Genomic DNA, 25,379 nt, shown 5'->3' with positions numbered 1-25,379 from the left:
CATCCAGAGCACTTAAAATAACCCTTCCACCCAAGCCACAAGGAGCTTTCTGACCTCGAATGTTTGTCTTCCATCAGTGTCTTCTTACTGACTCTTTCCCATCTGACCGTCAGAGCAAATTGTAAGGTATAGAAGAAATTGGAAAGAGATGAAAAGGAACCATAAATGGTCTCATCTTCTCAATTTTTAATTCACTATATCTTAAAATGTCCCCATCAGAGTCAAACTGGTTCTGAAATCAGATCTTGTCTTGCACGGAGAGGATGCAGCTGAACCACGCACGTAATTGAAATAGAATGCATTTCTCAAGGACCAGGTAAAATTGAAACTGAGAAGAGAAAATATAAGTAAATGAAAGAACAAACAAGCAAGGGCGACCAAAATGTTAAGAAATTAAAAATTAAACCACACAACATACCGCAGCAAATGCCAGAGTGGGCTGGACGTTATGTTATGATATTTTCAGAACATTCCCTTTGTGGAATTCAAACTATCCTTTTCTTTTAGGCAGACAAATCTGTTCAATTATTTTATTTTGCTAGTTGACTAGCACACGCATTTGAAGAAAGTCTTTTTACCCCTAATTGTCAAAACTGTTTGAGGTGCGTTTCTTTCTCTCCGAAGTTTGGCTTATTCAACGGAAATTTCCACAAAAATTAATCTTTGCGATCTCTGCGGATTTAAATCAGCATCATTTGAGAGTAATTGTTTGTTATAATTAGCTAAAAGAAAACGCACACAAACAAAAGATATCTTTTCCTTTAGTCTGAACTTAAAATAAAATAATTCAGGTGCTAATTTGTTCTTTTTCTTCAAAGTAAACATTTTTTTCCGCGCCAACCAAGACAAAACGAATATTTTGTTTATAAAACAACAACGAACCGTCACCATCCTTAGGAAAATATATTTCCGGATCCTTTCAGGCACATCTCAGATCTTGAAAGAAGGTCTCGCTGATTGTGTGTTAATACTGTCTTTATTTTATTACCATATAAATCGTATAAATTCGTTCCATAGTTCTACAAGATAGGTGTTACTGAAAGCAATTCTTGAAAATAGAGGTTTTCTTCTGAGAATACTTGTTTCAATCCCCGGCGGTGCATAGTTTCTCTTTTAACATTCACTAACAAGCACGCCAACCAATGTTGTGTTTACTTTTTTGTGGCAAGGTTTATGCACAACAAAACTAGAAGAAAATAAAAGCTACACGTATTATCGTACAGAGAAGCTATTATCCCCTCAAAATATTCCCTAGCAAACACTTAAACAAGCGAAAAACTATTTGCCCCCGAAGCCATGCAGTGCGCACTTGAGTTGTTACACGTGGATCACGAGTGTTTTTTTCACGAAGTACAAGCGGTGTTGTGACATTGATACATGCACCTGTTGACCTCAGTTTCCTTCCTTGAGGCGATGGGAATTTTCTCATTTTCTGTTTCATGTTTAATGAGTTGCTCAAAAGTGCTTCCAAACATTGTCCGTCAAGTGAGTGCATACTTGAAAGTTTTAAACTGCGCGCCGTATCTGATTTGTTTTTCTAGCGAATCCACGTGACTAAATGCTCTTCCCGACGATTGGCTGTTTCATTTCTTGCGTCATTAACGGTCATTTCAGAGGTTTTCTTTTGTGATGCAAAACTAAATTTCTAGTGCATTCAAAACTTGTATTGTTTGTTTTGAGCCAAATTTTTTTGTGTGTTTCGGTTTTTCGATGATGTTCTGTAAAGAAGTTTGTGCGATGGTGACCCACAAAAACTGATAAGAAAATGTTGTAGAAAAAATAGACAGTCTTCATTACATATAGGTTTTTTGACAGCAGTACTTAAAAAATTGTGGACTCAGCTATAGGAAAACAATCAAGGATATGACTCACAACAAGCCTTGCCTTACTTCATCTTTGTTGCTAATATTTTCCTGTTGAACTTGAGAAAACGAAAATATTTTGCTTGTAGAACAAAGCCGAACCATAAGTATCCTGACAAAATAATTCAATGACTTTTCGACAATTCGCATTTGAAATGAAAGCTTCGCTGAAAAGCCATTCACATTAATTACCCCCGTCCCCTAATTACCGGTATTTTTTATTTTTTTACAATTAGAATTACCGAAAGCAGTTCTCGCAAGGCTTTTCCTTTGAGAATACTGTTAACTACGGTGGCTTCAAAGGAACATACACTTTTCTCTCTCTTTTTTTCACTTGCGACTTAGCTGCTACTTTATTGCGACTTAGCTGTGACTTTCTTGTGACTTGCTACTTTCTTACGACTTCGCTGCGACTTTACTGCTACTTTCTTGCGACTTAGCTGCTACTTTCTTGCTACTTTCTTGCGACTTAGATGCGACTTTCCTGCTACTTTCTTGCGACTTACCTGTGACTTGCCACTTTGCTAGGCCGCGTACGTCGGCAGGCCAGGTTGTTTTATTTGAAAACAACGTGGACTCCTACCAATAATCGGTAGTCTGTTTTGCCTTGGCTTTACAGTATAGCTATGAAGTTTTTCGCCGTTTTCACTTTCATTTTGATGCCCTCTACGTCGCTGGCAGTGCTTCCATCTTACTTTCCGGCAATAAGGAACAATGCAGTAATGCGCGACGAGATAATCAAGAATTATTTTAATCTCGGGCTTACTGCACCAGAAATCACATTATTTCTCGTAAGTGTACATGGTATCGGGATCTCGTTACGACAATTTAATAGAATACTCAGACGGTTGGGATGTACAAGACGGCAGCGTCGAAGTAATTTGAATGCATGAGGTGGTAGAAGCAATCGAGGAGGAACTGAGGGGAGAGTGGAAGCCTTCTCGGATATCGAGCGATGCATCAAAGACTCATCAATCAGCACGGTCTTGTTACTACGCGGGAAGTCGTTCAACATGTTTTGAGGGTTTTTGATCCTGAAGGGGTAGAGCATAGGTCACAACATAGATTACGACGAAGAATTTACAGGTGTAAAGGGCCAAATTACTTATGGCACATTGACGGCTACAACAAACTATAACCGTTTGGATTCTTCATTCATGGTGCAATTGATGGCTTTAGTCGAAGGATCCTATGGCTGGAGGTTGCATCTTCAAACAACGATCCTCGTATAGTAGCTTAATATTTCTTAGACTACGCAAGACAGTTAGGAGGTACAGCAAGGATTGTGCGTGGAGATAGGGGATCTGAGAACGGGAACTTAGTAGCTATTCAGCGCTTCTTTCGGCGGATCATGAATGACGACTTTCCAAGTGATAAAAGTTTCATGTATGTATGGGAAATCTACGGCAAATCAAAGAATTGAAGCATGATGAATAATAATAATAATAATAATAATAATAATAACTTTATTTAAGTGTCAGTGTATTTAGCACTGCTGTGCTAATTGGGGACACTGTAAATAAGGAAACAAATATCGTAAATGAACAGAAACTCGTTAAAAACCCCAACTGGTAGGAGGCAGACCAGTTGGCTATCTACAAAGCGTGCAGGAGTTGAATTCGGGGCCACCGAAGACAAATCCATCCAGTGGCAGGGAGGAGGACTTGAACCCGGGACCTCCGGCTTACAAGTGCAGCGCCCTAACCACTAGGCCACGCTCGCCTCCTCAAGATGAAGACGTTTAAAGCAAGGATGTGCAGAAGGGTGGATTACTTTTCTAAAGACTTGAGAGATTCTGGTTTGTATTACGATGATGATATTATACAACGCGAATGCCTGAAGTTCTGTTTCTTGGATGTCATACAAAGTGAACTACACAGCGCTGCACTGGAGTGGAATGCCCTTTTTGTCTTTTCCTAGGAGACTTGTCCAGTCATGTTTCCTGCTACCTTTCCCGTCTGCATTTCTTTGTTCCCACACATCAAAAGAAACACCACAAGATTTGATTACCCTAATAAGGCTTTTTAGGTATAACCCTGTTGCTGCCCCCTTTTTATGGTCTAAGTCATCATCTTTATCCCAGTCTAGGCACTCCTGCACTAGATTTCCAATCAAAATATCTGTGATTCTCAGCATTAAGTGCAGCTCGTCTACCACTATATGATCCAGTGGGATATTTAATATAGGTTGTTTATCACAACAGTAATTTTCTCTAGATTTTTTAGACATTTCAGAAATTTCTTTCAGTGTTCTTGCTGAGGGGGGAGTGTTGTAACTTGTGTAGTCATTGTTGATTCTTCAGCGATCATTTTTGTGTGTTTTTCACTAGGCACAAGCATAATTGGATGTTGCCCCCTTGAGTCCAAGCATTAGTAAAATAAATTTATAATCATCACCAAGATAGAATTCAGTTTGAACCTCTTGGCCATCCACATTCATTTTACCTGTGGCAGTCAAGTCATTTACCTCATTGAATAAACTCTGGAATGACTCTTTTATTGTGTGGTAACTCTCGGTTCCATTGACTATGCCAAGAGTTCTGTTTCTACTTTTGCAGATATAACGGAGTCCTCTGTTTGCAGAATAGAAAATGAAAGTAAAGTAAAATTTGAATTTCCCTTCATTCTGGCATCATCACCATTGATTTTGATTTTGATTTTATCAGTGATGGGGTCAAAGTCAGTGTTTTGCTTGAAGAAATCAGAGACATGTATTTTAAACACAATTTCAACGCAAGTTACTTTGGCCACACAAAATTTGTCTAATGAGAAGGATTTTTTCAACATTCTCTTTTTCTTGTGCAGACAAGGTACTATACTTTCTTTCTCCTTTTGCTTGAGTGGCTGAATCTTGACAGTTGGATATACTTGTGATGTTGTGAACCACATCACCGTCTGATTCTTTGACAGTTAACCCTAGTAGTTCAACACCAAAGGAAGAGCAGAACCAAAGAGCAGGTTCGGCTCGTGAAATAAAAGTATGAACTAGCTCCCACTGAATTTTCCAATGATGTCATATAATCTTCGAGATCTTTGTTTGTTTTCTGCAAAACTTGGGTTTCATTTTCCTTTTGGTTCACTGCCTGCACCGCTTCCTCATAGATTCTTTCTTTCTCCAACTCTAAATCTTCATAGGCCTTTTTCCAATCTTGTAGTTTATTTTGTATGTTTTCAATTTCTTGATAGAGTTCATGAACAGGTTTTGTTTGACCCTCCATAACATGAAACTTTCGGACTCGATTATCCAACTCTTTTCTTGCCCTGCTCTTAGTTTTTTTGTAACCTAATGAAATTTTATAAGCAATATTTAACAAAGCTTCATCAATTCCATCTCGTATATTTTCATCATCGCTAAAGACAAAACACTGCCTGAATGTGCACTTTTCCACCAAATCTATGTAGCTGAATCTTTTTGCCGTGGGTGAGTTTTTTGCTGCGCTTGTAGAAGGAGAATTTGCCTCTATCTTTTCACATCCGCTTGACAAATCTTGACCGGAAGTGTCACGCGACAGAACGTTTCGTTCTTGAACAATTTTATGCCATTCTCTTAAAAGAGGATAAGGAATTTCCAAAGTAAAAAGCACTCTTTTCTCTTTTTCCCTCGCCTCATATCTTAATTCCGGTTGAGTGAATCTGATTGCATCCTTAAAACGCGAGCAACATTGACTAAATTCGTCGCTCATTTTACTTGCAAATTTTCGGAGATTGTGTAACGCCATTGCACAATTTATTAAAGGCACGGTTACATAGGTCAAGTAAAGCATTTTGGGATTCAAGATGGAGGACGAAGGAGCTAGAAACTACGGTTTACGGTCGACTAAAAACATGGCGTTTTCCCGAAATTTTTCTTGGGTTTTAAAAATGGCGTCACATTGAGAACTATTCAGTAGTATTTGGGCTGTTTTTCCACCAAGTTTGGATTCGATTTAGTGGCCTCAATGGCTCCTAATTTTGCATTATAAATGAAGTTTAGCATGTGAACAAATCAGTTCGATCTGGAAGAATATTCCTATGAACCAGCGAAGTGGGGTGATTTTCGACAATTTAAGCTACTTTTGGACAGTTATTAAGAAAATGTGTGGCGGAGTGCGGGATTTCTACGTCCAACAAAAAATTTCTTCGGGAACCGCTTTAACACACGCAAATGCACATAGAGCACGCAGCGAAAGGTTGTACAAATAATCCACTTTATTTTGCGATCTGGAAGAACTTGTAACAAGTCTGACGGTTGTAACACAGGAGCAATTATTAAAAGAAGGTTAGCTGAAAGTGCACTGTTCTCCTACTAGTGATTTTGCGACTCGTTCGTAACCTAAGACCGAGTTCGACATCGATGCGCGTGCGTGGCGGCCATGCTGTCACGGATTTCTGGCCATGCAGAATTCGGCCGTCTAGCAATGTGGAATCTCCGTTGGGAAAGCCAGATGTACTCTACTTCGTTCCAGCATCAGCAGAGAGTCAAGATTATATGACTCCTGTTGACATCGACGAGATTAAAATCGCAGAAGATACGTGTGCCGAGCAACCACAAGCGAGAGGATGTTGTTCTTAGTTTAAAAAGCTCTACGAACTAATCACAGAGGATGAAGGTCTAGAACCAGCTAATGCCAATCATAAAAGAATGGCTTAATTTCATTCCTGTTCACAGACTACCCAGCATGAACAATGTTTTTGGTACACGCAAAAACAAAGCTTTCTATGTGGCCTTTGGGCTGTTTTAGGTTCGTAGAATATTCAGTGTTCTCAAATGCACATCGTAAGGTATTTATCGTTGGTCAGATCAAATGTCGTAATCTTTTTCTCTAAGCTGGATACCGAGCTGAGCAACTAAAACAATTGAAAATACTAATTAAAATCAACTTTATTTCTTCTTCGTTTTCGATATAAAACAAGAAAGGAATAATTAATTCCCTATTGTGATGTGCAGCACTATCCTTATTACTTCGACGACGAAAGACAGGAAAAAATGTCAAAATACCTGGTCGACCTCCGGTAACTGTTCTTCTGGAGAATCCATGTTGTTTCTCGGCAATGCAACCCGGCCTGCCGTCAACGTGGCCCAGTTTGGTAGCCAGGCAGCTAAGTCACAAGGAAGTAGTAGCTAAGTCGCAAAAAAGTAGTAGCTAAGTCGCAAGAAAGTAGTAGCTAAGTCTCAAGAAAGTAGCAGGAAAGTCGCATTTACGTCGCAGCTAAGTCGCAGCTAGGTCGCAGCTAAGTCGCAGCTTAGTGCTCCTAAGTCGCAAGAAAGTAGCAAGTCGCAGCTAAGTCGCAAGAAAGTAGCAGGAAAGTCGCAGCTAAGTTGCAAGAAAGTAGCAAGTCGCGGCTAAGTCGTAAGAAAGTAGCAGGAAAGTCGCAGCGAAGTCGCAAGAAAGAAGCAAGTCGCAAGAAAGTAGCAGCTAAGTCGCAAGTGGAAAAAAAAGAGAGAGAAAAGTGCATGCCCCTTTGAAGCTACCGTAGTTTACGGCGCCGGTGGCACATTGTTTTATTTAAACACTCACAAACAAGCAAGCCAACCAATTTTACCGTTTTCTGGCAAGGTCAACGAACAACAACAACAAAAAAAAAAAAACCTAAACGAATTATCGTACAGAGGAGCTTTTCAACTCTTTAAATATTCTCCAGTAATTATAAACACATAACCAAGCAAGGGACAAATGCCTTTTACAGTATAGAACGAATCTTTGCAATGTGCACTTTCCTTGTAACGCGCGCTCATAGGTGTTGCTTTTTACAAAGTAAAACGGTTTTGGAACATTAATACACGCACCTGTTGTCTTCAGTTCTCTTCCACATGGTGATGCCAATTTTTTAATTTCTGTTTCAATTCAAACTTTATTCTGTTAAGTCAGTAGAGGGCAATTTTTAACTACGCGCCTTCCGTTTCCGTCTATTTTTTTGAAGGGGGGGGGGGGGGGGCGAATCCTCGTGACTGAATGCTCTTCCCGCCGATTGGCTTATTTTTCTTGCGCCATTGAAGATCACTTCAAAAAGTTTTTTGCAAAACTAAACAAACTTGTAACCAAAGTATCTTTTGTATCAAATTTTTTTGTGTGTTTCGGTCAAACGATGATATTTGTGTGGAGAAGTATGTATAATGTTGCCACATAACAACTTGGTCTGTTTGTTCTCTTCACTCCCAAAAAGTTCCCCCTTACATGGAGGAACGACCTTGATAGATTCCTGAAGAGCTCACTTCAGTACAGTTTGTAAGATTGTGATGCAAAGGGTTTCACTTTGATTACGAAGAATGTGCAATTGTTAGTGTCCCTTATCATCACGGCGTCTAATACTACAGTGAAAAGCTGAAACATAAAATCTATTTGCCTTCAGTTTTTTTGTAGTATTTAATCCTCCGATTTCAACATAAGAAAGCAAGATTCCTTTCATCTTCTGATCTTCCAAGTGAGAGTAGCCGTGACGACTCACGCTTCGAAAACTTTAACACAAATTCCATCGAAATTTAAGTAGGATTAATTTAACCTGTTTAACGATAGATTTTTGAGTATGACTTTGGGATAACAAGTAAGCACGACAAGTTCTGACGGGCACCTTTATTCCCTCAATTGATTCAAGGGGGGGGGGGGGGAAGGTTATATAATACATGAAATAGACTTCTTATTAAGATCCCTTCTACCAAGACGCATACGTCAACAGATGCACAATGCTTCTCAAAAGAACACTTGGAAAAACACCTGAAATCTACACTTCAACTGAATTCTGATGTCAACTCCAGAAATACACACTTTGGCAAATAAAACCTACGCTGCCCCATCAACAATTCTACCGAAGGGGGGCGATCACTCTCAGTCATAGATTAATTTAAGACTGGAATAACCAAAATAAAGAGCTCAAAATCTCTAAGGACACAAAAAAGTTTCATAAAGCAATTGATAAACATTCTTTTGGAAAGACAGAAAGAAAATAACAACTTCGGCCGCCATCTTAGTTTCTTTATTAATTAAAACAATTCTTTATTAAATAAAACAATTTATTGATTTACTTTTTAGAATAACACTAAATAGTATTGCATTTAAATATATCTATAGAGATATATGACCTATACTTATTTTTTTTATTGCTTTTTGCAGTACGTAACATTTAAACCCTAAAGACTAGCACAAAGCTCCATCAGGGAGGTCATCTAAATACTGAGCTCTAAGAAAGAAGAAAAATTAAAAAAGCATAATCAGAAGTATGCAGTATTTGCACAAGTTTCTGCCAAGCTCTCTGAGATTTTTCTAGCATTATAACATCAGATATATGGAAAGAGGTAGGGGAAAACTACCTTGCAACATGCTTCCAGACCAAAAGACAAGGCATTTATAGCCTAATCACACGTAAATAAGATGGTTTATAACAAGGACGTCAACTTACCCAATTCTTCTTGAATTGGCAGCTGATAAGTGTGCCTCTAGATAGACAAAAAAAGAAGACAACTGTTGAGGGTGAGGTAACAACAGTATAAACAAGTAATGGTAACAATATTGCTGATAGTGCATGCAAATAGCAATTAAATTGTCATACTACGTGTATTAAGATAACATCACAGGTGATGTAGGGGATATTGACAAAAAATGCAGAAAACTATTAACCTCTTAATGACCTGCAGGCGTTAACCTGTAAATACATGTATGATTGGGCTGTTACTTGGTTACAACACTAAATTCTCATAAATCAAGCACACAGGAAATGATTAGCAACTATAAAAGAGTTTAAAATACAATCTACTTCTTTATCATCATTTCACCTCAGTGGGATCCCAATGTATGCCTTCCACTGGAGTATGCCTTCTACAATGAGTTGCCACCTCATTGTCATCCTGATTGTTAGTAAGAATTTCTCTTGAATCTTCCATTTCTAAAATCAGTAATAAGAAATAAACATTCACAGGTGAATTATGGCTAATGCTGTATGAAGGTGATTTAAACGACTTAAAGACTATTTCAAAACTGTTGCTCTCTAGAGGAGACTGCAGCAGCCCTAGAAAGTGGGTACTTTAAGGAAAATTCCCTAAATTGCTTTCTCGTCAATTTTTGTAATACTAGCAGTTCATTTCATGTTTCTGAACAAAGAAACTTAAATGTTTGTATTAGATAATGCTACAAGCTGAAAAGTATTATCTTAATAATTTGCAATCCTAAGAAAGCCACCATCCGCCAAAATCTTATAAGTGAAAAGGCTGATTGTAAGAGGATTACCAATTTCAAGGACTGGTTACACCCTAATTCTCTACTTGCACATAACCATAATGCTTTGTGTCTTGGGGGGTTACCCATGTTTCTAACAAAATGGTGTTGAATACTGTGCGAGAAGAGAAGAGTTTAAACCTACAAAATTTTTCATATACCTTGCAAATCATGGTAAACGGGTAATAGTGACCCTCCTCCACTACCACCACCATCACCATCATCATCCCTCCCATCTTCATGGTCACCTTCATCCCCTTCCATGATTTCACTCCCTCCTTCACCATTACCTCCTCTGCCATCACCTCCTCCGCCATCACCTCCTTTGCCATCACCTCCCCCGCCATTACCTCCTCTGCCATCACCTCCTCCACCATCCCCTCCTCCGCCATCCCCTCCTCCGCCATCACCTCCTCCGCCATCACCTCCTCCCCCATCACCTACGCTGCCATCACCTCCTTCCCTATCACCTACTCTACCATCACCTCTTTCCCAATCACCTACTCTGCCATCACCTCCTCCGTCATCACCTTCTTCCCCATCACCTACTCTGCCATCACCTTCTCCGCCATCACGTCTTCCCCCGTCACGTCTTCCCCCATCACCTCCTTCCCCATCACCTCCTTCCCCATCACCTCCTGAGTGAGGAAGGAAAAGTTCCGGAAAAAAGTATGCTAACAACAACACCTGGGGATAAGATAGTTGTTGTGGTGGTTGAGAGGTTGATGGTGAACCTCCACTACCACCACCACCACTACCACCACCACCACCACCACCACCATCATCATCATCCCCTCCACCACTGTGGTCACTTTCATCCCCTTCCATGATTTCACTTCCTCCTTCGCCATCACTTACTCTGCCATCACCTCCTCCTGGGCTGTCAGCTCCTCTGTCATCCACTCTCTCACCATCACGTCCTCTTCCTCCTCCTCCTCCTCCTCCTCCTCTCCCTCTTCCTCCACTATTGCCTCCAATGTCATCTTCTCCACCACCATTTCTTCCACCACCCTCTTGCATGGGACGCCGGCAGTAAGGGCATCTTTTGTTGTTATCATACTTGTTGAGGCACTCTTCGTGGTATTTACCAATGCAGCACTGTGATTTCATGATGACCACTTCTTTCTTACAAAAGTCACAAACCAGTGACAACACCTGAAAGAAAGATAGGTTGAGTAAGCACAGAATCATAATTAAATATGATATGATGACCTAACATTACCTACAAACACCATCAAAAGGAGAACAAAAAATGATTAATTGAACTCATTATTACTTCACCAGCAATCTGTTTATTTAATGCAAATATGTAAAATTCGAATTTTAGTAAGAGTGTAAAAAATCAAGCTTAATGGTCCCTTTTCACTCAACACTTGAAAAAAGTATCTGCTGATTGTAATTAAACAATACCCTTTTTTACAGTTAACTTAACCATCTACAACAAAAAACAGAACTTCAAAAATCAAACCTCAAAGTGTCGTGAGAACGTCAGCTGAGGGGAATATTCCCATGTGTTAGACACATCATAACTGGATGAGGGTTGTTTAGGTGCTGATGTTAAACAAAAATAAGAAATGATATCACAAACTCTTTTAACACCCTAAGATCAGTATGCATATTCTCCATACTGTTTTTTACACATTTCCCAAGGTGTTGACATGGAGAATTTGTTTATCAATCAAGAGATTCTTTAGTCAGTGATCATTTTCTTCATATTCCTGACCTAAATATGTGATCCATGGGTGATATTGAAAGGAGAAATGTAAGTAAAAATTCCAATAAATCTGCCTCTCTAGCTCTATAAAAGAAAAAAAAAAATTTCCTGGAAGAGTCCTCATACCTGAATAATCATTACTCTGAACAGTTCTGCCTCTTTGGAAACTATTGATAACATTGAGAAAATCATGTGTATGAGTATAGTACAAACTACAAATATACCTATTACAGAAAAATTGTAAGAATTTTTGCCCCATTCCTTCTCCATGCTGAGATTTCCATGACCCTACAATTTTCACCCAGCACTACCAAAAAGAAAAACTTTTGGTTGTTGCTATCATATGGTATTTTTTGAGAATTTGTCAATGCAGAATAGAACAATATTGACATGCTCAAATGATAAAGATAATAAGAAAAAGAAAGAGATGTATATGACTAAATATCTCAAGGAAAGATGTAAGAAGAAAGAACCACTCTAACTCTGGTTAACTCAAACTCTCTGCTAACTTGAACAAATTCTGATATCCCTTGAGTTTCACCCCATTTTTTCAGTCATTTCATCAATATCAGCTCACTCAAACTTGGTTTACTTAAACTCCTCATTGACTCAGACTAATTTTACTTTAATCTTGACTCAAATTTACCCTCAGCTGATACTCAAACTTTAATTAAAAATGCCAGTTAATAAACTTCAGTGTCAGAAAATACATGATTTAATATCACTGATTGGCATGTCCATGACTTCAATCATAATGGACATGAACACAATTACATTACTTAATGAAAATGGAATTGAAGCTCATAAAGGGTTAATAAACATCTGGTCATTGTTGATATGGCAGGGTACATTTTTGTTGAGTATGTTAAGTATTCAGTTCTATGTACACAAGCCAATTGTTCAATGAACATGGACATGAGCACTGTACTCTGACTAGAACAATCATTCCCTAGAGAACAATTGAATCACTATGTTTAAATATTTGCTTTTGCAATTTTGAATCAATCAGCAAATCAATGGTTTTATACTCACCAGTTCCAGTCTGTATGGCTCAAATTAAGTTTATCTAGACATGCCTCATGTGCTGCTATTTGGCGGCTTCCATTCACCTGAATGTACACATATTCCATGCAAATGCAACAATAATGATGGGACTTCTGCAATGAAAAGAATGACAAGTTCATAACATTTAAGGGCAAAACTTGCTTTGTCTTTCAAAGAAATATTGTAATAATTTCCCATTTTGCATATGAAAGTAAAGTATTCAATGAAGGGAAATCTTAATTCCCTACTCAGGAATGGAAAACAACAGCCCATGAAAAACACAACTATTTTGGGCAAATTAATTATTGAATAAGTAAAGAAAAATAGAGTAACATTTCTATCAAAAGGAAATTAGATAATACATTCTTCTTTAGTCAATGGCTTGTATCAGTCAGTGTATTTTACCTAGGACCAGCATGGTCTGAATTTGCACTTTTAAGTTAACTATACATAGCAGCAATGCTACTGAAAAGGTGAAGGTACACAATGTCCACTGTCAGACAATATGGCAACTTAAATTCAATTTTTCGCCTTGTAGCAATATTATTTAACAAACTCAAACTGCCTGTTTTTTCGTACTAATGACTTAAAAATTAAATTTTTGTTCAAAGTAAATTAAAGGTAAATTTATCACTTAATATCATTACAAATAAATAGCTGAAGAGTCAATAGGCAACTTGTAGCTACAAAGCTACATGCATAAGTTGGCTTCATCTTAAGTTTGCATGCATATGACCTCAATCCACATTTATATACCTTTTCCTCATCATATAAGTCTCAGATATTACTATCGAACACTTGCAATATTTTCAATACCTCTTTCAAATCTTCTGCTTGTTTCAATGACAAATCTTCATTTGTTGATGGTTGATGCCCATAGCGAACTATGATTTTAACATCACAAATGTTGAAATACCAAGTAAGTAAACCAAAAAATTTAAAAAGTAGATAAATAAATAAATAAATAAAAATAAATACAAAAAGACCTCCTTTAGGTTCAAATGGAGAAGACAGATTTTCTAAAGTATATAACTAGTACATGCCATTGTTTACATATTATACTAGAAGTAATTTAAAAAAAGTTATTCAAAAGAAGATTAGGCCCATTTGGTTCATTATTAGTTTTCCCAATCCAAATTTATGTCTCCCTGGAAAGCCATATGAAATCTCAAACTTAAGGTATGGTATATGTGAAATATGGATTTGGAAAAATGAAAAGAACACTAAGATTCACAGGTACATGTCTGTAATGGACTCACATGTGTTCCTTACTCAAAACTTGGAGGAGAACTGCAGAAAGGGAAATGAGCAATGGAGGCTGGACATGAGGGCAGTTTGACCAAATGGCAACTGACAGATATCAATGGTGTTCCCTTACCAAGGCCTTATGTAGAGGGATGCACAAAGAGGATTAAGTAAGTTACTTAGACCTTAACAAATGCTTGAATCCACCCTTTTAACCCAGTTAATCCCGCCTGTTTACTATTTACCTCTGTGTCTTACTGCATTGTAAAGCTTCAGATACCTGGAGGTTGATTTCCATTAACTAGTGGTCCTTGTTGTCTTATTCCAGTGTCCTCCTCATGGTCTATATCATTAATTACACCAGTGGTAAGAGGAGCTACAGCATCTCTAAAAACAAACAACATGACTGTGATATATATTTTGTTTATTGCATCTCTATCTGATTGAGGTATAACACTAGCTAAAAAATGGCTGTGGGTTTGTCCAATACACTGTACATGATCGAGTGCCATCATTTGATATAAAAGAAAAAGACTATCTCATTGACCAAAATCAACAAAACTTCTAATTTGTGTAACATGTTAATTTGTGTGACATGTTATGATAGATTTCTCTTGAACAAAAATTTGATAAAAAAAAACAATTCACTGATTAAAAAAATATTTTAATATCAATCCCATTTGTTTTTCACCCAGAAGGATAGAAGAACTATTTTAATACTGTGAGAAGTAATAAAATAAGTAAGGTTCACAATGCATTATTTTTCAATTAAACCCACAAAAATATGTTTTGCTTTCTGCATACATGGTATACAAATAAAGATATTAATAAGAAATTAATCTTCACAGGACACCTAGGGTGATTCTGTGATATATGTTGGCTACTAAGCACAGCATTAAAAGGAATTGTGCAGTTACAGTAAACTTCCATGATTAGTCAGTTAGATCAGCCGAAGAAATCACGGTAGAAAATTTTAGTGTTGAAGAAACAGTGACTGTATTTGTAGTTGAAAATAGCAAAGAGTGGCAGCTCAAAAACCTTGGAATTTTTCTGAAAAAAACAGGAACTTGACTGACAAATATCCTTGTGTTTCTCATTGTCTGTTTCAACCCTCCTAAGAGCAACAGTTTGGCAAAAACAATTTCCATCTCTGCTGACAACAACATATCTTCTTTGAGGACATATATTTCCAGCCACTGTCATTTGTTTATCAAAAACGTCAACAAGTGTAAAACAGGCTGGACACACTTAAATACAACTAAAAGACTGTACAGAGTTATTTCCAGGTGATTTGTAGTTAATTTTGTGATATTTGGAGACCATTAGAGAAATGTCAGTATCACAATAAACCTTACGCAAGGTGACATGTTAATCGATAGATTATGTTACATATTTCAAGGCTAATCACACAAAAACTTACACTTCCTTTGAAAAAACACAAAAGGCAAAAAAAGAAAAGAAATCGATTAAAACACCACAACATGTCAAATCGATTCAACTATCCCCTTTATTTCATGAAAGAATACCTATGGCCAACTTGTGCATAAAGTACTTAATATACAGATGAAACACGGTTGGCAACTTGTAATTATTTGTCTTGTAGCAATGCAAGGTTGTTTTTATTTCAAAAGCCAAGTTCTGGAAAGTCACAAAGAGATCCACAATTATGGTAAACATCCAAATCCACAGAATAATTAATGTACATATAGCCTTTAAAAACAGCACAAAATAGTATCTTGTGCTTATAGAATTTCGGTTTGCAAAATTATCAAATTTAGCTGCTGAAATATAAATCTTTCTTTAGCAGCACGAGCCAAATCTCACTATTTTCCAATTTTATGCCACATTTCACCTTAAAGTAGCTCAATATAATTCAATAAATGACAGAAGATATCATTTTGTGAAATTTATCACATTTTAAGTTCACCTGAATTTATTATTAGTTTAAACTTATCCTTTAACCCTTCAATTCCCAGAAGTGATTAACCTGCAACTTCTCTCAACAGTATCATATACATTATCCAGCAAAAAAGTAATGAGAATACTCTGCTATAATTAGGTACAAATTGTTATGCTCATCCAACACTAAATTGTTGAAAGTTATTTAAAAGCACAGGAAATGTGTAGTAGCTAAAGGGGGAAATTTACAATCAGATCGTGGGGGTTAAAAGGCTAAGTGTTGTGAAACAAAATGAGTATGTGGCAGAAATCCTCCAAAAAAGATACGCATGATTCTTCCCAAGCAACTTACCTGTTTGACACTTGATCTGTGTCGCTTTCATTCAACCCACTTGCAGCTGAGGCAGTGGAGAGCTTACAAGAATCAAACAAACAAACAAAGAACAAACAAATATTACAACTTATGGTGATAGTACTGTATTGTATCGTACATATCGACACATTTAAATGCACTTTACATTGCTTCTCGTTATTCTAACAAGGCTTGCAACTCACACCTCCTGGGACGTCTGACATCCCGAGGACTATTGTTTGAAAAAAAGCAAAGTGCACAATGAACGATTGAACCTGAGGATGAACCTTCTTTGAGCAGAGTAGATTGGTTAAGTTACTACGAATGTGGAAAGTACAAAAACTGGTAGGTTCAAGAGAGCAGAGTTTGGAAGGCTAATGATCACAGTGATTCAACTTTGTTACTGCGGAGACGCCAAAAAGTCACTGATCAAAAAGTTGAAAGGTTGTGTTTTCTCAGGATTTCTTATTACCTGTGAGCCATCGAAGTATATGTGCTCAACTGGTACTGCATTGCTTGTCGAATTAGATGAAGTAGACGTCTGATCCTCGTTTTGATTTTCCATCTCTGGAAAAACCACAGAGTGTGTATGTTAGGTATCATTGACTAAATATGAAATGCTGTTGACAAGGACACTGTAAGAAGGATGAGAAATGTGGACGAGCAACTGTTATGCTTAAAAGTTATGAATGGGGAAAGAAGAAAAGACCAAAATACGAGTGGTCAGCGGGGAAACAAATTTAATAATTCATGTAGAGACATATCAGTTAAAGAAATTACGCCGTTAGTTACTGGCGTAAAATCGTACATATAAGGTAACCTACTAAAAGAGATTATGCCGTTAGTTACTGGCTTAAAATCGTGCATATAGGACAACCAACTGAAAGAAATTATGCCGTTAGTTACAGGCGTAAAATCTTACAGTACATAATATACTGACTGGAAGAAATTACGCCATTAGTTAATGGCGTAAAATCTTACATATAAGACAACCAACTGGAATGAACTAGAAGACAACATCATATATCAAAGTTCAAGTATACCATCTGCACCTTTAAAAATCCTGTAACCCCAAAAGATTACAAGAATTTACAATTTCTTGGGGCAGTTTCCTATGATAGGGCTTATATTAATGGTTCAAAGCCATGCTTTCTGTTTGTTTAGTAATAAACAATTGGTTCTTATGTCAGTGTGCATTCATGGGGATACCAAGCATGCAGGAAATTTGATGAGTGTGAGTCAGTTAAGGAGCAGCACAGAGTAACTATAGCTTATTGAGTGATCTATAGACCTCCCAAGTCCTTTATATCTCCGTGAATGCACAGCTGATGTATGAAACAGTTAATTGGATGTTGTTTTGTCACAATTTACAACTTTTGAGAAAGACAGTGCCCAGTATAAATCTGAATCAAATCTAATGCTCTAATGTTTTGGGAGCAGTTCAATAGCTACACTAAAAAAATGATAGTTTAAGCCAAAATGTACTCAGAAATCAAAATTTTGCACAAAATAGCAGAGATTACTTAATGATCAAATTTCAAAAATCCATTTCCACATCTGGGGTTTATAAAAAGTAGCAAAGCCCAACTATAGTTACAAATTCAGCTAAATTTACAGCCATAACTTGTACTGCCTTTGAGATGTGTAATATTGTTCACTTGAATGCTCTTTTCCTCAATTTTCAGGCTTAAATGTCAACTGCCTTCTGTAAATCTACTTTTCATTAATTTAGTTAAGGCTTCTAATGGTCTATCTTGATCCGGATAGAATGGAAAAACCATCTTCAAAATCTCAAAACTTGTGGCTAACCTGGAGGGGAACTTTTCAGTCAAACACTGAGGAAAATTCTCAATCTCAAGACACTTGTTTTCTTATGTCATAGGCGTGTACAATTGGATTATGAAGCACACTAGTGCCATTGAATTTGGATTCCTGAATTTGCTAGCTATGTCATTACAAGTTGTTCCTAATTCAGTAGACAATAAACAAAAAAATACCTGCATTTGCACCGCAGTCTCCTGGTTGTACTCTGCCACTACCATCATTACCACCGGCACTGAAAACAGAATACAGAACCTCTCAAAAGTCCACTTTTTGTCATTGTCGCTGCCTAGCTTAGATTTTGGGCTCATTGTCAATGGGCTCTGTTGATTTCTTACAATAATTTTTGTATGTGACCTGAGTATTTGTAAGCAACTGATTATGCTTTCTTTTCAATCAAATAAGATTGATCACAATAAATGAAAAACATGTTTCCCACACTGACATATGACAAATAGTGGAGTTCACAAATTCAGTGTTATGTGTCTATGACTTAATTATACATGACAGATTATGGCCCTCATGGTAAGTAAAATCCAAGTGGTGCTTACCAAGAACCTTGAATGGTATGTCCTGTCTTCCCCTCTTTGAAAATCACACCATTCTGTAATGTAAAAGTCACCTCAGTATGTATAGTCAAAAGCACACTTAAGACTCTTGCTAGTGTTTTGAAAGAAAAATGTCAATTCAGTGTCAATTACTTACATCCTTTTGATGGTGAAAAATAGGATTAACACTACAATAAGACAAACCCAAATTCCACCCGCCACCTAGTGTAACGATAGCAGTCAAAAGCTTGTATTATTCACACTTCCTGAACAATTTTGTACCTCTGAAGTTGCATCTTCTTTGGAAGATAGGTCATCACCAATGCATGGCTTTGGATGAACTAGAAGACAACATCATATATCAAAGTTCAAGTATACAATCTGCACATTTAAAAATCCTGTAACCCCAAAAGATTGTAAGAATTCCACAATTTCTTGAGACAGTTTCCTATGATACTGGGTTTACTAATGGTTCAAAGCCATGCTTTCTGCTTGTTTGGTAATGAACAATTGGTTCTTATGTCAGTGTGCATTCATGGGGATACCGAGCATGTAGTAAATTTGATGAGCACGAGACCCTTAAGGAGCAGCACCTAGTAACTACTAGCTTCTTAAGTGATCTTTGGACCTCCCAAGTCCTTTATATCTCCATGAATGCACAGCTGATGTATGAACCAGTTAATTGGATGTTGTTTTGCCACAATTTACAACTTCTGAGAAAGATGTCAACAGCACCCAGTATAAATTTAAATCAAATCTAATGCTCTAATGAAATAAGAGCAGTTTAATAGCTACACTAAAAAAAATAATAGTTTAAGCCAAAATGTACTCAGAAATCAAAATTTTGCACAAAAATAGCAGAGTATATACTTAATGATCAAATTTTAAAAATCCATTTGCACATCTGGGGTTTATAAAAAGTAGCAAAGCCCAGCTATAGTCTACAATTCAGTTAAATTTATAGCCATAATTTGTATTGCCTTTGGGATGTGTAGTATTGTTCACTTGTACACTCTTTTCATCAATTTTCAGGCTTAGATGTCAACTGCCTTCTGTAAATCTACTTTTCACTTAGTTAGGGCCTCTACAGGTCTATCTCAATCTGGATAGAATGGAAAAACCATCTTCAAAATCTCAAAACTTGTGGCCAAGCTGGAGGGGAACTCTGCAGTCAAATGCTGAGGAAAATTCTCAATTTCAAGACACTTGTTTTCTTATGTCATAGGCATGTACAATTCGATTATGAAGCATTTGGATTTTTGAATTTTCTAGCCATGTTATTATAAACTGTTCCTAACTCATTAAACAAAAAACGAAAAAAATACCTGTATTTCCACTGCAGTTTTGTGGTTGTACTCTGCCAATACTGTCATTGCCACTGGGACTGAAAACAGAATATCTTAAAAGTCAATTTTTGACATTGTTGCAGTTGCTACCCACATTACAACTTATTAAAAGTGACAAAATTCTTTATGTGACTTTTATCAAGAAATTATAGTATTAACCCTTTAGTTCCCACGAGTGTCCAAAACAGAATTTCTCCTTACAGTATCAGTAGAATACAGAACATTTCGCACAAAAAGACTTTTCGCACAAGTCTTTTAGCACAAGTTTTGGAACGTTTGCACAATTATTAGTGGTCATTTCGCACAACAATTATAAGTGAGAAACATCAGTATAAAAGGTTTACTAATTGATACGGATAAGACATCTCACCTTCACATGTCACTTTCAATAAGATCCAACAGCGAGAACGTAGACATTTATTTACGTAATAACTTTAACTAGATCGAAACGCTTGTGAACACGATCACTATTCTTACTTGAAGAAAGGAACAAATCTTTCTCTCTATGAAAATGTAAAGAACTCCCTATTCGAATGATTACTTCTTTTACTTTTCCTTTGTTAAATGAAAAAACCTTTTAGTTTTGAAAGTACATCATCTACTACAAACAAACAAACATGACGACCCAACGTACCAGTGACTAAATACAGGAATGGCTCCGACCTGTGATTGGATGATAAAAATAATAAAAGTTAATAAGTTATATCTTAACTTCTTGCTCATGAGTATTGTTAACTGCGTGTCTCAAAGCGGAACAGTATGAGGTTCTTTTACAGACAAAATATCGAGCATGGATATATTAATGTTTTGTTTAATTACGTTATTGTTATGCATTATAGTACAAGTCTTAAAATAAAATAAATCAATTTCATCCGGAATACATCGATTTTGGATGTCATACATCGATGTTGTGCAGCATACATCGCTTTCCTAGCCCATTCACACGTGACCTAATATAACTAAAAGATGTTCAATGAAACTAAAAGATGAGGAAGCGGAAATAGAAATGACCGGAAGTCAGATTAAACAAGAAGCCCCAGAAACTAACCCTTTCAAAATGGCGGAAAGAAAGGCAAAGTTTAAGAAGCACTACACAAGGTGTACGGATTTGGCTGCCCAACTTCGAAGGTAGGCTTTGGGTAGGCTACTGGAAAGTACAGAAGGGCAAAGGAACACTGCGTCCTACGACTCGGCTGAATTTTTTTAAGTTGTCGTTTACGAGAAAACGAAAGAACTCGATCTTGTCACTTTGACTCTAGGAATAGAAGAAGCCTTCCCAAACGAAGTTGAGGTGATCTCTGATCTAAACGAACTTGTTTTTCTTATGAGCGAACTTTCAAGGGACTTTGACAGAATTTTCGAGGACTCGCAACGTTCTATGTTTACTGCACCATCGTCCCTAAACGATCGTCTTTCAACTGTGGCAAGGAACGGTTTAGTTGGCAGACCAAGGCTACAGATCTTACAGCAAGAGCTGCAAACTGTGCACAATGACCCCGGTTTTCGTTGGGCTGATATCAGAAGAATTATTGAATTAAATGGAATGAAAGAATGAAAAGTTCATAAAATCTTAAGGGTAAAACATGATTTGTCTTTCAAAGAAAATTGCAATAATTTCCCATTGTGCTTAAAAAAGTTAAGTACTTAAAGAAGGGAAACCTTAATTCCCTACTCAGGAATAGAAAAACAATAGCCCTTGAAAAACACAACTATTTCAGGCCAATTAGGTTATTGAATAAGTAAAGAAAAATTAAGTAACATTTCTATCAAAAGTAAATTTGATCATTTACCACTTAATATCATTACCAATAAATAGCTTAAGAATCATTAGCCTACATCTATCTAAAAAGCTACAAGCATGAGTTGGCTTCATCTTAGGTTTGCATGCATATGGCCTCCACATTTACATAACTTTTCCTCATCATATAGGTCTCAGACATTACTATCTAACACTTGCAATACTTAAAGTACCTTTTCCACATCTTGTGCTTGTTTTGGCAACAAATCTTCATCAGTTGATGATTGATGCCAAGAGTGAACTATGAGATAACAACATCACAAATGTTGAAATACCTTAAGTTAACCAAAACATTTAAAAAGTAGATAAATAAATAAATAGATATAAATAAATATTAAAACAGGAAGACTTCCTTTAAATTCAAATAGAGTCGAAAAATTTTCTATATTATTAACTAGATGCAATTGTTTACATGTTATGCCAGAAGTAATTGAACAAAAGTTATTCCAAAGAAGATTAGGCTCATTTGGTTCATCATTAGTTTTTCCTATCCAAATATATGTCTCCCTGAAAAGCCATTTGACATCTCACACTTAAGGTATGGCATATGTGACATAAAAACATAGGAAAAGTGAAAAGGAAACTGCCAGTCTCAGAGTCACAGGTGCATGCTTGTAACGGACTCCCATATGTTTGTCACTCAAAACTTAGAGGAGAACTGCAGAAAGGGAAATGATTAATGGAGGCTGGACATGAGGGCAGTTTGACCACCTGGCAACTGACAGATATCAATAGCCTTCCCTAACCGTGGCCTTATGTAGAGGGATGCACAAAGAGGATTAAGTTAGTTCGTTAGATCTTAACATATGCTTGAATCCACCCTTTTTAACCCAGTATCCCTCCTGTTTACTATTTGGCTCTGAGTCTCACTGCATCATAAAGCTTTCGTATACCTGGAGGTTGATTTCCATTAACTTGTGGTCCTTGCCTTATTTCAGTGTCCACTTCACTGTTTACATCACCAATAACACTGGCAGTAAGGTGATCCAAAATATTACCAGGGCTGAAAACAAACAAAAAATCTGTGATCTATTTTGTTTAATGCATCACTATCTGATTGAAGTATAATACTAGCTTAAAAATTGCTTTAGGTTTGTCAAATACATTCATGAGCACCAGAGTTTGATGTAAACAAAAAAGATTATCTTGTCAAGCAAAATCAACAAACCTTTTAATTTACATGACATATTATAATAGATTTATCTTGAACAAAAATGTGATTAAACAACAATTCACTGACACATTTAAATAATGAAATATTTAATTTTATTCTATTTTTTTCCACCCAGATGGATAGAAGAAATTTCAATACTGCAAGAAGTGCTAAAATAAGCAAGGGTGACAGTATGCATTATTTTTTAAGTAAACCGAAAAAAAATGTTTTGCTTTCAGCATATAAATAAAGATATGAATAATAAATTATATTTTGACTAGAACATTCTGAATGATATATATGACTCTTTTCATTGGCTGCATATTATTTTAAAGATAAAGGTTTCACAAAAATTTCCAACCTGCAGAAATGTTGATAGACAGGTTCATTTTAAATTCACTGGGGTTTGTAGAGAATGACTTAACTGGCCATGCAACAGTTATAATGCAACAATCTGTTAGTTTCGAAACGCGTAACTTGTGTACTTTTCTGTTATGTTTGTTCCGGTCTATTATTTCTTCGTTGGTTAATGATTATTACTTAATAAGTTTTTTTATTTCAATCAGTTTCTGATTTTTTTTTTAAGCACATGTACCAGATATCATATTTCATATTTCATCGCTATAAGTTGCTGTCGACACTATCAATTTTGTCTGCTATTCACGTACGATCCGCTATCGGCGATTTATCTACAATCATTAGGAGCTAGACCAAAGTAAGTTTTTCTTTATTTCACATTTGAGATATTTCCTTTTTTTTTATACGTATATCGATTTATTTCTCGCTTTCAGTTCACTTTATAATCGCTTCATTGTTAATCAGGCTAGTGTTACATTTTTCAAGGATATTTTCTTAGTTTAATTTCTGCTGCATTTTCTTTTAGTTCGAACAACACAAATTCAGCTACAACGTTACCATCAATCCTAACTACACTATCTTCAATCTTACTTCGCCCTCTTCATCTGCGATTTCACACCGATCTCCTTATTTTCGTTTGTAATTTTGATTACGTACTTCATTTGATTAAACCGTGATTTATATTGTGCGTTCGGATTGCCTTCTCCGCTACACTAGTAACCTTTGAAGGTTACACAATCTTTTGTTATTAGGGAGTACAAAAGTTTAAAACTTTGTACATCTACTTTACTACACAATACAGAGAAATCCCAAATAACTAGAACTTACAATTAAATTTTGATCAGTAAAAAATTATAAATAATGGACTAATCTGAACCAGTAAACTATAATTTAATAAGTAACAGAAGATGTTATTTTGTGAAATTTATAGCAATTGGAGTTCTCCTGAATTTATTGTTATTTAAAACTTTTTTTAAAGTGTTTATCATATTCGGAGAATTAGTAGTTGTTAATAGCATGATGCAGATATCCACCAAAAGAATAATGCTGTCCAAGAAACTTACGTGTTTGACGCTTGATCAGCGAGTGTTTCACTCGACCCAATTGGGTACGCTGCACTGGAGAGCTTATAAAAATAAACAACCAGCTATTAAACCTCTTTACAACATTGCATATTTTGTACATATAGACTACGTTCAAATGTAACTTAACATTGCTTCTCACCAATCTAACAAGGCTTGACACTTCTCAGATCTCTAAAACCAAAAATTTCGCATTTTCTAGGTCTCCTGGGACGTCTGTGTGTCCCAAAGAGAACTGTTCGAAGCAAACTTAATGTACAAATTGTATTATTATAATAAACAATCGAACCTTCGTGGAGGAAGAAGAATTGGTTAAGTTATGAAGAAAGTAGTTGGCAACTCAAAACCTGGTAAGTGGACAGAGTTTGGGAGGCTAGTGTTGAAGTACTAAGATCACGTTGATCTACAATGGTTATTGTGGAGATAAAAAGACACGAAAAGTCAAGCTTGGCTAAAACTGAGAAGTTGTGATTTTTTTTTTACCTCTGAAATTTTGACGTACTTTGCCACCCACTTCGGGAACTGCTCGTGGGGCACAGAGCCTCTGGAAGTCCCAGACTACTTATAGTCACGCTGACCCACGCACTTACTACGTAATACGTCTAAAATAGTTCTTATAAGTAATGCTTCTAAAATTGTTCTTAAACGTAATACTACTGGAATAGTTCTTATGTAAGCTTCTGGAATGTTCCTACGGAAGCCGAAAAGGGCCGTGTGGGTCCATGCGTCATTCGTCCATTCAATTTTCTTTTAAAATCAAAAATTGAAAATTGATTTCAATTTTTTATTTCCGTCAAACTGAGCGGCAATGTTGCTTTTCCGACAATGTAGCAGTCTGTGACATGGCTTAGTTTTCGGCGAAGTCTAAAAAAGAAAATTGAAAATTGCAATCAATTTTCAATTTTTGTTTTTCGGCCAAAACACTCAAAATCGTTGACAGAACTACCTAAGGGGGAGGGAGAGGAGTCCATTT

The 25,379-nt window shown here is 36.6% G+C and overlaps 1 protein-coding gene and 2 pseudogenes across 1 annotated transcript; 1 reads left to right on the top strand and 2 right to left on the bottom strand.

Moving 5' to 3' along the window:
- The first annotated feature begins 2,817 nt into the window (after positions 1 to 2,817).
- Positions 2,818 to 7,686, top strand: LOC113675847 (uncharacterized; annotated as a pseudogene).
- Positions 3,786 to 4,750, bottom strand: LOC149041609 (uncharacterized; annotated as a pseudogene).
- A 1,108-nt stretch (positions 7,687 to 8,794) lies between the features above and the next one.
- Positions 8,795 to 24,937, bottom strand: LOC113675857 (uncharacterized). The gene is made up of 20 exons (XM_089181225.1): positions 24,890 to 24,937; positions 24,389 to 24,450; positions 22,708 to 22,817; positions 21,988 to 22,055; positions 20,651 to 20,679; positions 19,996 to 20,054; positions 18,953 to 19,011; positions 18,674 to 18,726; positions 18,299 to 18,357; positions 16,774 to 16,868; positions 16,302 to 16,363; positions 14,331 to 14,437; positions 13,622 to 13,689; positions 12,794 to 12,918; positions 11,888 to 11,928; positions 11,516 to 11,598; positions 10,209 to 11,202; positions 9,609 to 9,718; positions 9,236 to 9,272; positions 8,795 to 9,016 (listed from the first exon to the last, which is right to left on the bottom strand). The coding sequence occupies exons 10-20, from the start codon at positions 16,864 to 16,866 to the stop codon at positions 9,003 to 9,005; spliced, it is 1,734 nt and encodes a 577-aa protein (XP_089037351.1). The 5' UTR covers positions 16,867 to 16,868; positions 18,299 to 18,357; positions 18,674 to 18,726; positions 18,953 to 19,011; positions 19,996 to 20,054; positions 20,651 to 20,679; positions 21,988 to 22,055; positions 22,708 to 22,817; positions 24,389 to 24,450; positions 24,890 to 24,937; the 3' UTR covers positions 8,795 to 9,002.
- Positions 24,938 to 25,379: the final 442 nt, after the last annotated feature.

Source organism: Pocillopora damicornis, chromosome 8 (genome assembly GCF_964200805.1).
Source record: "Pocillopora damicornis chromosome 8, jaPocDami1.2, whole genome shotgun sequence".
Classification (NCBI taxonomy): Eukaryota; Metazoa; Cnidaria; class Anthozoa; order Scleractinia; family Pocilloporidae; genus Pocillopora; species Pocillopora damicornis.
Note: the sequence above shows the minus strand (reverse complement) of the source record. Positions and strands in the feature narration are given on the sequence as shown.

What these genes read in the sequence shown, in the direction of transcription:
- LOC113675857 (XM_089181225.1), bottom strand. Translation starts at nt 16,866, where the DNA reads ATGGAAAATCAAAACGAGGATCAGACGTCTACTTCATCTAATTCGACA. An exon ending in ACAGATCAAGTGTCAAACAG is followed by an intron (nt 14,438 to 16,301) that starts GTAAGTTGCTTG and finishes GTTTGTTTTTAG; the next exon opens with AGATGCTGTAGCTCCTCTTA. An exon ending in TAATGGAAATCAACCTCCAG is followed by an intron (nt 13,690 to 14,330) that starts GTATCTGAAGCT and finishes TTAAAATCATAG; the next exon opens with TTCGCTATGGGCATCAACCA.